This window comes from Aphidius gifuensis, linkage group LG3 (assembly GCF_014905175.1).
Source record: "Aphidius gifuensis isolate YNYX2018 linkage group LG3, ASM1490517v1, whole genome shotgun sequence".
Lineage (NCBI taxonomy): Eukaryota > Metazoa > Arthropoda > Insecta > Hymenoptera > Braconidae > Aphidius > Aphidius gifuensis.
Window position 1 is genome coordinate 25,198,897 of NC_057790.1, and position 17,351 is coordinate 25,216,247.

Here is a 17,351-nt window from a genome sequence, read left to right on the forward strand (position 1 = left end):
GTTTATTATATTTCTAACAATTTTTTTCTACTAAAATAAAATAAATTTTAATTGTTTATGATACTCTGATGACACTTGTGTTATGATTAATTGACATGCCGTCAAAAATCACAAAGAAAAAAGAGAGAGAAAGAAAAAAACTGCTGATTATTAATTATATTTATTTTGACGAATGATGAAACAAAAACAAAAACCTAGATGACAACAGAATAACAGATGACAATTGAAAGAGAGAGAGAGAGAAGCGAGGTTAGAGCACGTTATTCAAGTGTTATTATTGATTATCTTCATGGAATTTTTTTTACAAAAGTTATGTTTACAAAAGTTATTTTTATTATAAACAAATATAAATAGTAAATATCTATAGAGCTTCTAAAAAAGTTATTTACAGTTATCTACAATACAAACTGCAACAGCACACAGATAAATGCATCGAGGTTCTCATTTTATTTCATTGCATTTTGTTGCATTATATTGTTTAATAATAAAAATGATAATTTATATACTCTTTTTTTTTTTTATTCTAGAAAAAGACAGACTACACTGGGATGTACTGTGGCTCAGTGCCTAGCTCAACACTTTATTTTATGTTAGTACCAGTTAATACTTTACCAGCATATTGGCATACTTGCTGTCATTACAACAAAACAATTTCAAAATGGCGATAAAACGGGATATCCAATAAATAATTGGGTCAATTTTTTATCTATTACCTTTAAACAGTTAAAACAAGTAAAATATTTTGATACTAAACTAGTGTCATCCAAGGCTTAATCTATTTTTTTTTATTTTATAAATCAATTTTGTTAGATAGAATCAATAGTGACAGTGCTAAATACTTGATAATTAAAAAAAAAAATACTGATAAGATTGGCGAAGCATCAAGATAAAAAAATTAAATCACAATAATGGGTGAGAGTTATAAAAAAACTTTATCAATCAAGAAACTTGTGTTTCCTTTGTAGTCATTAAGTGGTGATGGGCTTGGTGATAGCTTAGCTAGAAGTCAAATGTTCCTGATTGAAATTTTGGTAAACCCATATGTCAATAATAATATTAATAACTCATTTAAATTAATTTATCACCACAATTCCATTGATTAAATTCACCAAGCTATATGTGACCTTTACAAAAATAAAAATGTATTTATAATTAGAATAATAATAACAAAAAAAAAAACTACAGTACACGTCACAAAGTAACTCATATGCATACTAAATATGTTACCATAGATACCTTTAATGAATCATTGTGGCACATAATTTTTTAGTATTATTAATAAATACAATCAACAATATCATTTAATAATAATATTTATATAATCATTTAGATAGAACAACATTGAGAAGTGAAGCACGAAGTCGTGGAAGATTTTATCCAATTGGTGAACAAAAAAATAACAACAAGATGACAAATATGATGAGAATATTTACATTGTTATTAAAAAAAAATTTAACAGTACGTAAAAAAAAATGGGGACAAACATATTTAATACAAATTGGTATATCAGTTGGTTTATTTTTATTGGCTGAATTAATTAGATTGCTAGCTGATGAAGGAATCACAGTTATTAATCATGATACATATCATGATCCAAAAAATAGTATTGAAATTTTACAAAATTTTCCAAGAAGATCAGCCGTTATTCATTATACACCACAATTTGCAACAACAAAAGATTTTATGGAATCAGTTAGATTATGTTTAAAAGTACAAGAAAGCAATGTATTTGGTTCACCTGATGAAGCAACAATGCTTGCTGAAATAGCACGTGATCAAAGTATTGAAAAAGAAGATGAATTGATAACACCAATTGGTATTGTTTTTGAAACAATTGTTAATGATTCATTACCAACAATATTTAAATATAAAATACGTACATCATTTGAATTTAGAAGAGGTTTATATGATCCACTTGAAAATGGTGATGATGCTGATCTAGTTGATGATGATCCAATGCTTCCAGTACAAATATGTCTTGATAAAGTGTTTATTGAAAAAATGTCAAAAAATAAAACTGCATATGACACGACAATGTTTATTCAACAAATGCCATATCCACCATATAATAAAATTGGTTTGGCTGATTATATTGGAGCACAAGCATTAGCTGAATTTGCCAGATTGATGTTGGTTATTGTGACATGTGTTGAAATGACATTTCCAGCTAATGAAAAAAATATTGGAATTAATGTAAGTATATAATTTTTTATCATATCATTTCCTGCAATCGTCAAATGATTCATCAGCTTTTATTTTTTTTTTTTGATGAGTCATTTGATGATTTTTTTTTTCTTTTACGTTAAACGTAATATGATTTATCAAGCTACGTTTTAAAATGATATTTGATTCTTTTGCAAGCTATGAAAATTAATTGCAAATTTTATTAAATTTTGATTATAGATTTTGATGTCTGTTAATGGAGTTAAAAATCAAACAAATTTGTTGAGTTGGCTTGTTACTGGAGCCATATGGAGTACATCTTATTTATTGCCAATTGTATTATTGCTTAAATTTTTTTATCCACCTCATGTGGCACCATTTCTTGATCATGGAAATCCTTTTATTGTATGGCTCGCATTACTTTTACAAACTATACAAACTTTTTGTTTTGGATATCATTTATCATCGTATTTTTGGAAACGTAAGTTTTTTTATAATTTGCAGTTAATTTATTGTGTATTTTGGTTTTATAAATAATATAACTGATTTAATTGTTTTTATTTTTATTGTGTTTTTTATTTTTTAGCTTCGTATGGAGTATTTGCTGTGTTCATGGCATCAGGTCTAATGAATACTGTTAAAAATTTTGCAACAGGTTCTGGGATAAAACATATTTTATTGTATGCAGGAATATTTAGTCCAAATTTTTTACTTGACAGAATATTTAATGAGATAAATGCATATGAACGACAACGTAAGAGGAAATTTTTTAATTTTTTTTTTTTGACAATAATACTAGATGAATAAAAAAAAATATTTTATTTATAATTTTCAGTTACTGGAGTTGGTTTTTTGAATATGTTTGTTGTTGGTGCATCAGACAGTTCACCTGAAGCATCTATTGGAGTGATGCTTATATTTTCAATTATTGGAGCAATATTTCATTTTTATATGGCAATTTATATTCACTCAATTAGACCAGGTAAATATGGTGTCAAACAGCATCCACTTTTTTGTTTTCAAAGAAGTAATAAGGTTCAGGAAAATCAAACTCACTTGGCATTTGAAGAATTACAAGTGGAAAAAAAAGAATTTGAATCTGTTCCTGAAGGAAGTCTTGAGCCAGGAATACGAATAAGAGGTTTAAAAAAAAGTTATACAACAGATTGGATTAAAAAAACAACAGTACATGCATTAAAAGGAGTTTCAATTGATTTTTACAAGAGTCAAATAACAGCTTTACTTGGTCACAATGGAGCTGGTAAAACGACAATGATGTCAATATTATCAGGCTTGGTTAGCTCAACAGAAGGAGTAGTTTTTATTGATGGCAAAAATATACAAGCTGATCCTGAAACAATTAGAAAAAACATTGGCTTGTGTCCACAAGTAAATATAGTTTTTCCTGATTTAAATGTATTTGAGCAGCTTGTATTTTTTGGAACATTAAAAGCTGATAATAAATCAACAAAACAACTTGAAGAAGAAATTGAAATACTATTGTCAAAGGTCAATTTGTCTGATAAGAAATACGCCTTGCCTGATCAATTATCTGGTGGACAAAAGAGACGTTTGTGTTTGGCCATGGCAGTTATTGGTGATGCAAATGTTTTGATTTTGGATGAGCCAACATCTGGAATGGATGCTGAGAGTAAACGTGAGGTCTGGGATATTATTTTAAAAATGAGAGGCTACAAAACAATATTAATAAGTACACATGACATGGAAGAGGCTGATATTCTTGGTGATAGAATTGCCATTATGCATTCAGGTCAATTAAAAAGTTATGGTACAGCAATGTTTTTAAAAAATTTATATGGTGATGGACAAGTTGAAGTTACATTGTCAGTTGATCCTGGATGCAATGTAGCTAAAATAAGTGAAGAGATTGAAATAAATGTTAATGTTTTATCAGAAGGAGATGGAAAAATTGTACTAGCCATTCCTAAAACAGAATCACTTCCAGAAGCTTTAGATAAATTAGAAAGCTCAAAGAAAAAATTAGGAATAACTGGAATGAGTGTTTCAATAATAACACTTGAACAAGTATTTTTGAAAATAACAAAAGAAGAAGGTGATGAAATGGATACTATCAACAATCCAATTAGAACATTTGAAAAAGAATCAGGTTTTACCTATTTCATGCAAACATTTTGGGGATATTTAATTAAAAAATTTGCATATGCTAGAAAAAATCCTTGGTCTTTTTGGATAAGTCTTCTTCTTCCATGTTGTGCATCATTATTATTATTACTGGCTTTTGGAGCAAAAACAAATAATGAAAAACCAATTAAACTAACACTCAATGCATATTCTTCTTCAAAAGCTCTAGTAAAATCATCTGGACCATCACTGTCTGCTATCTACAGCAATACAATTAGAGATTTTGGAGGAAAAGCTACGATTATTGATTCACAAAATAGTGTAACAACTTCTCTCTTGAATTTTGCTAAAGAAAATAAAGTTGTTTACAGAAATAAAATGATTGTTTCAGCAGAATTCAATAGAACAGCTAATAATCTACTAGCAAATGGTTTTTATTCAGGTACTGCTATTCGTGGTATTCCCATAACAATCAATTGTATTTCCAACACATTGGTAAAGCACTTAACAGACAATGAAGCAATACAAATTCATATTTCTAGTCAACAACTTCCAAAAAATGACAATAAAGAAGCTCAAAGTACAGATGCATCAACTGTTACTTTGTCAATGATTATATTTTTAGCTCCAGCTATTGCTTTTTATGTGACACATCCACTTTCTGAAGCAACAAGTGGAATAAAACAACTTCAAGACATGACAGGTGCCTCAAAAATTTCATACTGGGGATCAATGTTTATATTTGATTATTGTCAGTATGTTATTTCTGTACTTTTATTGTTGGCTTCATTTTTATCTATTGATATTTTTTTGGGAACACAATTTTATTATGGAAAAGAAATGATGTTGTTTTTTGCACTTTTACTACTTTTTGGACTTGGATCATTGCCTCTTGTTTATGCAATAAGCTTTTGGAAATTAACACAAAATGCAACAATGATAATACTGAGTGTTTCACCAATGGTGCTTGGATTCATTGATACAATTCTTGCTGTATTAAGTTTTACATTGAATAGTAAATACTACGATCATGTACGAGATATACAAAAACATATATTTCTTCTTATTCCTGATTTGAGTTTTCTTTATGGACATTATTCATTTTTTCAAATTGTCGTCACAAATGCAAGATGTCGTCGAATGACTGATAATATTATTCATGCTCTATGCTCTGGACCAATAGCTATTGATGAATGTTGTTCTATGGAATGCTCTGGAGGTGTTTGTAAAAAGCCAAAATCATATTTTGAAAGTAATTTCTTGGGTCCATCACTTGGTGACAGTATGTTTTACATGGTAGTCTCATCTGTCATATTTTTTGCTCTTATATTTATTTTTGAGCAGCAAATTATTGATAAAATTTTAATTAAAATAAGAAGACAAAATTTACAAACCAGCACAATTGGAATGGATGAGTTGGTACAAAATGAAAAAGAAATTGTAGGTCAAGAGGTTCAAAAAAGAGTTGATAATACTGTTGAAAACGATAATGTATTTTTGGCTCACGAGTTGAAAAAAAATTATGGTAAATTACAAGTGGTCAAAGGTATTAGTTTTCGTGTTAAAGAAGGCGAATGTTTTGGTTTACTTGGTGTTAATGGTGCTGGTAAGAGTACAACATTCAAGATGTTAACTGGAATTGAATTACCACATGATGGAACAATGTATTTAAAAAATTATGGAATACATAATAATCGTGGAAAATATCTTGCTGAGATGGGTTATTGTCCACAACAAGATGCAATCATTGATACACTCAATGCTTGGGATCATCTTAATTTATTTGCAAGACTTCGTGGTGTACCAACATCACAAATTCATTTCGTCGTTAGAAATTGGATAATTAAATTAAATTTAACAGCTTGTGCATCACAACCAAGTGCAACTTACAGTGGGGGAAATAGAAGACGATTAAATATTGCAATGGCATTGATTGGTAATCCAGCACTGGTATTGATGGATGAACCAACGACTGGCGTTGATCCAGCTGCAAGAAGATCACTTTGGAATACACTGAAAGCTTGCCAAGAGTTTGGTCAATCAATTATTTTAACATCTCACAGTATGGAAGAGTGTGAAGTTCTTTGCAATCGTTTGGTGATCATGGTAAAAGGACAGATAGTATGTGTTGGTGCTGTTCAAGAATTGAAGCAAAGATTTGGTGCTGGTTACAATATTCATGTTAAACTATCAACTGTATCACGTGATGATGACATTCAAGAAATTAAAAGACGAATTGAATCAGGAATTAGTTGTCAAAAAATGGATGAAAATTCTGGTTTTCTTGGATATCATGTGACTGATTCACAAGTAAGCTGGACTTTCATGTATGATTTGATGAATACACTAAAAAATACATACAGCTGTATTGAAGACTTTGCAGTACTTTCGTCAACATTAGAGCAACTTTTTATTCAATTTGCGAGAGCACCTGACGATATTGGCAATGGTGAATTATCTAGAAACTCATGGCGTAATACTTCGTCAGGTTCACCTGTTTAATTTTTTTTTTTCTTTCTTGTTTTTTTGGAGTTGTTTTATATGTTTTTGACTTTGCCACAAAAATCAGTCAATTAATTTTTCTTTTTATTGAATAACAATTCAAAGTAAAAATTATCTCAATAACAAGAACATTGTTGAAACATTTATATTATTTTTCTCACAATAATTTTTTATAAAATACCAAATTAACTTATTGTGATATTTCGTTTGTCTCATAACGAAAAAACAAAAACAAAAAAAAATATTATTCTTTGTTACAGGTGTACTATTTGAATCTTATTTACTACCAGTTCAAATTTTGTTTATTCAGTATTAATTTTTACAACGTAATTAAACCCAGTAATAATTGTGTTTAATTTTAAATTTTTCCAAAAAAATCAACTTACCTTCATGTACATTAAATATAATGTACATGTAGTACAACGATTAAAACTAAAACGAGTATATTGTTCAAATGTACTCTTCAATTGTAAATGTACCAAATTATTTTTCTTACATAAAAAAAAAAAAACCATGTACATATTATATTTATTTTTAACATAAAAAAAATTGTAACATTATTCTACAAAAATACAAGCCTATATAATATTTCATGTAAATTATATAAAAATTGATCTTTTTATGTTATAATAATTTATAAATTTATAAAAATTAATTCAACTAAATACATAAAATATTTATTTACAAACTTAAAAATAATTTTACAATACACATAGATGATATAAAAATTAAAAACATATTGATAAATAAAATTTATATACTCACAATGTTATTCATTTTATTTAATAAAAAAATAAATAAATAAAATACATTTATTATTAATTTAATTTTTGTTTCACATTATAATCCATAAAAATATTTTTTTCATAATGTTATCTCAATTATTTAAAAGCAACAAAAAATAAACACAGATCTTTTGAAATATAATTATTTAAAATTGATAAATCTCAATCAATTGATTTTAACGATGACAAATAACAAATTTTTTTACTGACGGACTTTGAAAAAAATAATTAATCTTTTATTTTTAACTTATTCAATTATTTTATTATTATTATTAATTTTTAATCGATGTAGCAAAAAAAAGATCAATTTGATCACATAGATATTTATAATTCTTATTAAACCAAATAATAAAATACCAAAAATAAGATAACAATAGATAATAATTCGATAAGATTCAATTTTAAGAATTTTTTTTTTCATTTAAAATTGCATTTTTAATGTAAACCTTATTTACCATACGTTGACAAAATTAAATTCATTAACGAAATGGTAAAATTCCAAAACAAAACATGACAAATAAATTCTTGGAATAATATCAATATTTTTTTTTCTTTTATTATTTTCTTGAGGGACTAGATTACATGGCGACATGTATATGGATTATGGCATCTAGCCAGTACATACAGTAGTCAATTCAAGGTTTCAAGTTGAAGCTAGTTGGACTTATCCTCATTCAAAGCACAACTGTCAAGCTGTTCAGTATATCAACATTCTTCAATATAACACAGCATATTTAATACTTAAATAGTCAATTAATAAAATAATTTAATTAACAAAAAATATTATTTAAATATTTTTCATACTTTTGTTTTTTTAAATTGACGTGTGTTTTTGTGTAAGGAATTTAGTCAACTATTTAAATTCTGACCTTGAAGATTTCAAGGCTATTTAAAAAAATCACATGAAAATGTATTTAATCGATTGGTAAGTTGACAATTAATTATTCATTAATTATACAGCTCATATATATTATTAAAAAATATATTGATTTTAAATTTTCAAGCCATTATTTTCTCCACGTGTCTCTTTTATATTTTTTATTTTTCTATATTTTTATTAACCGCTTCAACGGTATGTAAACAGTGAGTCATCTTGAGCATGCGATAATATAAATTGGTGATAATACTGTTCGATTTCTCCTTTTGTTTTTTTTTTATTTTTTTTTGTCTGATAATTTATACATATAAAATTTAATGATGGATAGTAAACACCTATGAATATGCGTAATTGATATTTTGTAGACAAAATTTTTCAACTATGATTCACAGTATTTTATAATATATATTTATGAAAATTTTATTTCACAAACTTTCAGTTAAACATGGCTTATAGATAAATTGATTATCATTATCAATAAAAATTACTTCAATGTTTATATAGAAATAAGAACCATGATAACAGTTTCATTTTAATCTTTTTTTTTTTTATCAAGTTAATCAATAATTGTGATACGACACCATCGATAAATATGTATTTTTTTAAAATATAAATATATTAATAAATTTAACAAATTACATTATTTAATTTTGTTTATTTGTTGTTACAGATATTTGAAATTTATTTGATATAAATTTTACCAAATTTCAATTGATAAATTATAATATTGAAAATTAAAATCAAACTTTGAGGATAAAATATGGATGCAATGATGAATATATTTAAATTGTTATTGAAAAAAAATTTTTTAGTACGTAAAAAGCACTGGGGACAATGTTTGATAGTTCAGATTGTGCTGACACTTTTAATACTTGCACTTGTTGAATTAGTTAGACGAGAATCAAGTGCAACAAGTGTCAAAGTCATGCCTAATAATACGTATCACAATGTGGAAAACATTGGAGGGACTTATTATACATCAACAAGAATTAGATTTACACCACAAACATCAACAACTGAAAAAATAATGGAATCAGTTAAAAATTGTTTTGGGGATTCAAGTATTATAACTGGTTGTTCAAATGAAAAAACAATGCTTGCTGAATTTGCAGCTGATGATGAACGTAAAGATCAACAAGATTTTTTGTATTCAATGGGTATTGTCTTTGACATCAGTGATGAACCAATTCCAAAAATTTTTAAATACAAATTACGTCCATCATATTTATTTATATCAGACAATTTATATGATCCAATGGAAAATGGTGGAAGAGGAACATTTTATGCAAGCAGTCTATCAATTGATGTACAAGTTTGTCTTGATAAAGCTTACATCAATATGATTTCCAAAGATAAAAATGAATACAATACAACATTGACTATTCAACAGATGCCTTATCCACCGTACAATCAAGTCGGTCCTTTAACAAATTACATCAATAAAGCATTTGGAATTGTTATTGCTGTTATTTTTCTAATTGTTACATTGGTTGAAATAACATTTCCAGCAAATGAAAAAATTATTGGAATTAATGTAAGTACAAATTAGCAATTAATAAATAGCTTTTTATTAAATTAAATATATTTTGTTTAATTCTTGATAATAATTAATTAATTATTACTGTTTTTAGATATTGATGTCTGTTAATGGAGTAAAGGATTGGATGAACTTACTGAGTTGGCTTGTTAGTGGAATTTTATCAAGTATTATTTATCTGGTATTGATTACTTTAATGCTAGAGTACTCTTGGGATTCAAGTGTTGAATCTTTTCTTCAATACAGTAATGGTATTATTGTGTTTTTTGCATTGTTATTGATGACAATCCATACGTTTTGTTTTGGTTACCACTTGTCATCTTATTTACAAAAACGTAATTATTTATTATCAATTAAAATATAGTTTATTTTATTTTTAGATGATTTTTATAATTATTTTTTTGATTAATAGCTTGGCATGGAGTATTTGTGATATTAATTCCTTCAATTGGAACACTTGTTCTTCATTATAATTCTGATTCTGTACCATGGTATTTTGTATACTTGGGAATAATTAGTCCGAATTTTTTAGTGGCTGGATTTTTTCAACAACTCACTGGCTTTGAAACAGAACGTGAGTTTAATATTATTTTGTTGAGAATAAAAAAATTATTTTTAATGAATTATTTCTACTCAAGACGAAAATAAATATAAATTAATTATATTGATGTTTATGATTTTCAGTTTCTGGACTCAAATGGTCAAATATATTTCAAGCTAGCTCGTTTGATACACTTGGAGCTTCAGTTGGTACGATACTTATTTTCTCGATTTTAGGATCGTTATTTCATTTTTTCATGGCACTTTATGTCCATGCAATTTTACCAGGAAAATATGGGGTCAAACAAAACCTATTATACTGTTTTCAAAGAAAAAATAAAATTGCAAATAATAAAGTACATTTAGCATTGGAAGAAAATAATAAAGGTAATAAAAAATTTGAAGTGGTTCCTGAGGGAAGTCTTGAACCAGGTATTCAAATAAGAGGTTTAAAAAAAAGTTATACAACGCAGTGGAACAAGAAAACAGCTGTGCATGCATTGAGAGGAGTTTCAATTGATTTTTACAAGAGTCAAATAACAGCTTTGCTTGGTCATAATGGAGCTGGTAAAACAACAATGATGTCAATATTATCTGGCTTAATTAGTTCAACAGAGGGAGTAGTTTATATTGATGGTGAAAATATACAAGCTGATCCTGAAATAATCAAGAAAAACATTGGCTTGTGTCCACAAGTAAATATAGTTTTTCCTGATTTAAATGTATTTGAGCAGCTTGTATTTTTTGGAACATTAAAAGCTGATAATAAATCAATAAAACAACTTGAAGAAGAAATTAAAATACTTTTGTCAAAGGTCAATTTGTCTGATAAGAAATACGCCTTGCCTGATCAATTATCTGGTGGACAAAAAAGACGTTTGTGTTTGGCCATGGCAGTTATTGGTGATGCAAATGTTTTGATTTTGGATGAGCCAACATCTGGAATGGATGCTGAGAGTAAACGTGAAGTCTGGGATATTATTTTAAAAATGAGAGGCTACAAAACAATATTAATAAGTACACATGACATGGAAGAGGCAGATATTCTTGGTGATAGAATTGCCATTATGCATTCAGGTCAATTAAAAAGTTATGGTACAGCAATGTTTTTAAAAAATTTATATGGTGATGGACAAGTTGAAGTTACATTGTCAGTTGATCCTGGATGTAATGTAGCTAAAATAAGTGAAGAAATTGAAATAAATGTTACTGTTTTATCAGAAAGAGATGGAAAAATTGTACTAGCCATTCCTAAAACAGCATCACTTCCAGAAGCTTTAGATAAATTAGAAAGCTCAAAGAAAAAATTAGGAATAACTGGAATGAGTGTTTCAATAATAACACTTGAACAAGTATTTTTAAAAACTACAGAAGATGAGGGTCATGATACAGTTGATACAAGTAATGAAAGTATTTCATCATTCAGCCCAGTCAAAGGATTTTCTTATTTTACTCATACTTTTTGGGGATATTGGAATAAGAAATTTACATTTACAAAAAAAAATCCTTGGATATTTTGGATCAGTATTATTCTTCCTTTATTGGCAGTATTATTTTTTTTACCATGGTCAGGTGAACCCGAGCTAGACTTGACATTAAATGCTTACACTTCTCCATCTGCTTTTGTTCAATCAGTCAACCCATTGTACACAAAAATGTATCAAAAGACTTTACAAGATTTTAAAGGAACAGCATCAAGTGTTGATACTGGAATGAGTGTCACTGGTGCACTTTTGAATTTTGCAAAAAAAAATAAAGCTGATTACAGAAGCAAATTCATTGTATCTGCTGAAATTACTGAAGCTAATAAGACCATCCACGCGAATGGATTTTATTCTGGAAGTGCTATACGTGGTATTCCTTCAACAATAAACTGTATCTCAAATACTCTGGCAAAAGTTTTAGGTCAAAATGAAGACTTGAAAATTTACATTTCAACTCAAAAACTTCCTAACCAGTTAAAATCAAATTCAAATCCAGCTGTGGGTAGTTTTGCAGTTATGGTTGAAGCTGCATTATTCACTGCGTTAATCAGTGTTCTTTTGACACTATCTGTAACTCTTTATGTCATTCATCCACTGTCTGAATCAGTATCTGGAATTAAACAGCTTCAAGACATGACTGGTGCATCAAAATTAAGCTACTGGGGATCCATGATCTTCTTTGATATTGTTCAATATATGATTCCAATTGTTGTACTGGTGGTGTCACTGGTGTTTATTGATAAATTAACAGACACAAGGATTTATCATTTTACAGAAGTTTCACTTCTTTTGATACTATTGATGCTGTTTGGTCTTAGTTATTTATCTCTTGTTTACACAATAAGTTTCTTTAAATTCACACAGAATGTTACTATGATAATATTAATTTTTTTACCAGTAATTGCCAGCTTTGCCAATGGAATTCTTTCAGGTATAAATGAAATTTATACTAGAAAATATGATGCTATATACAACGTTCTAAACAATATACTCTTGCTAATACCACATAGAAGTTTTTTTGATGGTTGTTTGTCATTTTATACAATTGCAATGACAAATGCACAGTGTCGAAGTTTATCAGATGAAGATCTAACTGCAAAATGTATTTTAAACAAACGATATGAATGTTGTATGATGGAATGTGTTGGAGGTTCTTGTAAAAATCCAAAATCATATTTTGATAGTATCTTAATTTTTTTAACTCTGAAAGAGAGTATGATGTTTCTCATAGGATCATGCTTGTTTTTTTTGTTGATCATGTTTGTCCTTGAACAGCAAATTATAGAAAAAATTATAATCAGAATAAGAAGGAAAGAGGTACAAACTAGCACACTTAGAACAGATGAATTGGTACAAAAAGAAAAAATAATTGTAAAAGGAGAGATCAAGAAAAGAGTTGATGATACTGTTGAAAATGATAATGATAATGTATTTTTGGCTCACGAGTTGAAAAAAAATTATGGTAAATTACAAGTGGTCAAAGGTATCAGTTTTCGTGTTAAGGAAGGCGAATGTTTTGGTTTACTTGGTGTTAATGGTGCTGGTAAAAGTACAACATTTAAGATGTTAACTGGAACTGAATTACCACATGATGGAACAATGTATTTAAAAAATTATGGAATACATGATAATCGTGGAAAATATCTTGCTGAGATGGGTTATTGTCCACAGCAAGATGCCATCATTGATACACTCAATGCTTGGGATCATCTTAATTTATTTGCAAGACTTCGTGGTGTACCAAAATCACAAATTCAGTTTGTCGTTAGAAATTGGATAACTAAATTAAATTTAACAGCTTGTGCATCACAACCAAGTGCAACTTACAGTGGGGGAAATAAAAGACGATTAAATATTGCAATGGCATTGATTGGTAATCCAGCACTGGTGTTGATGGATGAACCAACGACTGGTGTTGATCCAGCTGCAAGAAGATCACTTTGGAATACACTTAAAGCTTGCCAAGAGTTTGGTCAATCAATTATTTTAACATCTCACAGTATGGAAGAGTGTGAAGTTCTTTGCAATCGTTTGGTCATCATGGTAAAAGGACAGATAGTTTGTGTTGGTGCTGTTCAGGAGTTGAAGCAAAGATTTGGTGCTGGTTACAATATTCATGTTAAACTGTCGACTGTATCACGTGATGATGATATTCAAGAAATTAAAAGAAAAATTGAGTCAGGATTTAGTTGTCAAAAAATGGATGAAAATTCTGGTTTTCTTGGGTATCATGTGACTGATTCACAAGTGAGCTGGACTTTCATGTATGATTTGATGAATACACTAAAAAATACATACAGCTGTATTGAAGATTTTGCAGTACTTTCATCCACATTAGAGCAACTTTTTATTCAATTTGCCAGGGCTCCTGACGATATTGGCAATGGTGAATTATCTAGAAACTCATGGCGTGACCCTTCATCAGGTTCACCTGTTTAATCTTTTTTTTTCCTTGCTTCCTTTCCATTCCTTTTATTCAATTTGCTAGAACCTTTCAGTATTTTGAGCATAATGCAATTGTCTAAAATCTTTAGCAGATAATAAATAACTCGTCATTCATGTCTTCAAGTTTTCCATATCGTTTTCACAGCCGAAGTGTTTAGAATTAAATTTTTTGTCGGTTAATTAATTTAGTTAGATAAAAATTATGTAAGAAGAGTTTAATTAACTTATTACTTCCCATGTGAGTTTATTGACTAAACTAACTCATTGTAACTCTTTTATTGCTGTTTTTAATGTTTAATATTAAAAATCTAGTTAATTTTTTTTTTAGTGATCTTTAAATAAGACAATAAGCATAAAGCATTGAATGTTTCAATGTATGCTTTGCATTACATTGTATGCTTTGCCTAAAATTGATGAAACATATAAATATTCCATCCATATTAAAAACGTTTAGTAAAAACTAATACAAAATTGAATTAATAATCATATGATCAAGATTAACAATTATAAATACCACAATTCACAAGGAAAATACTTTTTTTTAAGCCTTGGAATTACCACGTTAATTTTTTTTTTTTCAATCAGCTGGAACATTAAGCCAAATAAAAAATAACAAACAATTTTTTATCATTTATATTTTTTTATTAAAGGAAAAAAAAAATAATTAATCACAATGAACATATTGGTAAAAAAAATGGGATTAAGTACAATTTTTTTTTCTCATAAATTGATATAAAAAAAAAAATAGAAAATAATATGTACACAAGTCTGTCTATTTTTGGAAATATTAAATATATAAATATATATCAAATAAAAAATGAAAGCAAGGTCTAAGCAGAACGTCAATGACTGAATTTTTTTTTTTGATAAAAAATTAATATTGGTATCCTTCATTTCCACTAGTTTGATAAGAATTTGGTCCTTTGTACGTTGATCCACCAACACGACCAGATCCTGTAATAAAAAATAAATATATTTCAGTTATTTTATTGAAATTTAAAAATGCCAGATTACTATGAAGTTTATAATAATAATTTTTTTTCAAATATAAAAAATTTACCATTACTAGAATATCCACCTTGTTGTCCACCTTGTCCTGGATCAAAAAAAAATTAATAAATAAAATACACAATATATTTCAATTTTCATAGAAAATATAATGCAAAAATTAATGAACCTCTTGGATATCCATTGCCCTGTCCTCTGGATCCATTATCCTGATTTTCACCACGTGCCTCAGCAGCAAGTGATAGCTCAACACCTCGTCGAATAGCCTCTGGAATTGGTGGTGGTGTAGGAATATGAGCACCTTCAATGAAAAATATATATCAAATAAATATAATTAAGAAAATAAAACAAACATTTTTATAATTATTATTAAAAGATTATAATGATAAAATATATTGGCTAATAATTGTAAAATAAAATAACCTTCTGCATGAAAGCCTTCATCATCAGCGGTGTATCGAATTGTATATTCAATACCATCCGGTCCAGTGTATGAATAAGATCCACTAACAGTCTCTCTGTTTCCTATATTATAATGAAATTGATATCAAGATAAGATATGTTAATATACATTGAATTATTTTTTTGATATTGCATGATGAGGATTCGCTTGACCAATCAGCCAATGTAAATTAGATTTTTATTTTTACCTTGTGACTGGCCAGTTTCTTGAACGTTTATTCCATTTCCTGTTTCATAGCTAAATGCATAATTTCCATCACCATTGTTTTCATTTGTGTATGAAACAATAGGTATATTTTGATTTACACCAGAAGCTACACCACGATTTCCTCCATTATATTGACTACCACCACCAACACCTGGTGAATTAATAAAATTATATTATCAATATAAAATCACAATTAAAACTATATTTATATATTTTTTTTTTCAACTAAATTGAATTATTTAATATTAAAATTATATTTAAAAATTTCTATGTATTATTTTATTTGTGTTTATTAATTTTTATTGAATAATAATTTTAATTACCTCCAGCATATATTGGTCTACCATTTTCAGCACCACGTCGAGGTGCTGGTATGAGTCCAGCACCACCAGCACTTCCAGCATTTCTTGGTGGAAGATAAGTATTATCAAGTCTTGCTGAATAACACATTCCAAATATTGCCAATGAAATTACCACTTGAAACTATCAAAAAAATTATAAAAAAATAAATAAATAAATATTAAATTGTGAAATTAATTTACAATAACTTTTACCATTTTCATGTTGATTTATGGAATCTACTTGTTGATTAATTTTGTAAGTTAAATTAATATTTTTATGCGAAAAAATAATGTACACTTTGTTAGACAAGTTGATGATTCAAATACAGAATTGTAATTGTGGTTCTATGAGAATGAAATTGGATCTTATATACCCAAGGAATTGTAAATGTTGTATGCATCGTCTTCCTCCCACCAAAAAATGAAGAAAAAAAAATATAATTTATCAAACGAAATAAACGCAGAAGAAGAAGAAGAGACATGGGCTTTCCATAAGAGTAAGAGTTGCTTACCTTCTTCAAAAATATTTAGTTTAAAAAAAAATAAATATATATTTAATTAAAAATAGATAAATAAGAAAGTAATGATTAGTTTCCAATCAAGTTATTACAACACTGGCCTGTGATGATACAGATAGTTGATGAGTTTGAAGGTCGATCAATCGGGTCACATGAAAGTCAATTACATTTTCGATGCACATCTTCGCATGTGTATCAAACTGCACTCATTAATGATTCCCATAAACGCATTAATTAATCAATTTTATAAATCATTATGTTTATTTAATAAAAAAAAAAAAACACGAGGTTATTTATAACATGAAAAATAATTTTAATAATAAATTTCTGTATAAATTTTTTTTCCCTTTTTTTGCTATTTTATTAATTTTAATTTGA

At 27.8% G+C, this 17,351-nt stretch overlaps 2 protein-coding genes across 2 annotated transcripts; one reads left to right on the forward strand and one right to left on the reverse strand.

Annotated features, from left to right (window-relative positions):
* Positions 1–74: 74 nt before the first annotated feature.
* Positions 75–14,430, forward strand: LOC122851107. The gene is made up of 10 exons (XM_044150154.1): positions 75–437; positions 528–912; positions 1,331–2,193; positions 2,404–2,644; positions 2,750–2,917; positions 2,999–6,762; positions 9,188–9,964; positions 10,062–10,302; positions 10,380–10,541; positions 10,652–14,430. The coding sequence occupies exons 2-10, from the start codon at positions 909–911 to the stop codon at positions 14,428–14,430; spliced, it is 9,999 nt and encodes a 3,332-aa protein (XP_044006089.1). The 5' UTR covers positions 75–437; positions 528–908.
* A 626-nt stretch (positions 14,431–15,056) lies between these two features.
* On the reverse strand, positions 15,057–16,801 carry LOC122853264 (endocuticle structural glycoprotein SgAbd-8-like). The gene is made up of 7 exons (XM_044153628.1): positions 16,669–16,801; positions 16,438–16,597; positions 16,095–16,265; positions 15,868–15,969; positions 15,614–15,745; positions 15,497–15,532; positions 15,057–15,390 (listed from the first exon to the last, which is right to left on the reverse strand). The coding sequence occupies exons 1-7, from the start codon at positions 16,675–16,677 to the stop codon at positions 15,311–15,313; spliced, it is 690 nt and encodes a 229-aa protein (XP_044009563.1). The 5' UTR covers positions 16,678–16,801; the 3' UTR covers positions 15,057–15,310.
* Between the last annotated feature and the right edge of the window lie 550 nt (positions 16,802–17,351).

Coding starts and splice junctions, on each gene's coding strand:
- LOC122851107 (XM_044150154.1), top strand. Junction 2,645..2,749: donor ATCATCGTATTTTTGGAAAC/GTAAGTTTTTTT, acceptor TTTATTTTTTAG/CTTCGTATGGAGTATTTGCT. Junction 6,763..9,187: donor ATACTTCGTCAGGTTCACCT/GTTTAATTTTTT, acceptor CTTTGAGGATAA/AATATGGATGCAATGATGAA.
- LOC122853264 (XM_044153628.1), bottom strand. Junction 15,746..15,867: donor TGAAGGCTTTCATGCAGAAG/GTTATTTTATTT, acceptor TTTTCATTGAAG/GTGCTCATATTCCTACACCA. Junction 15,391..15,496: donor AGGTGGATATTCTAGTAATG/GTAAATTTTTTA, acceptor TTTTTATTACAG/GATCTGGTCGTGTTGGTGGA.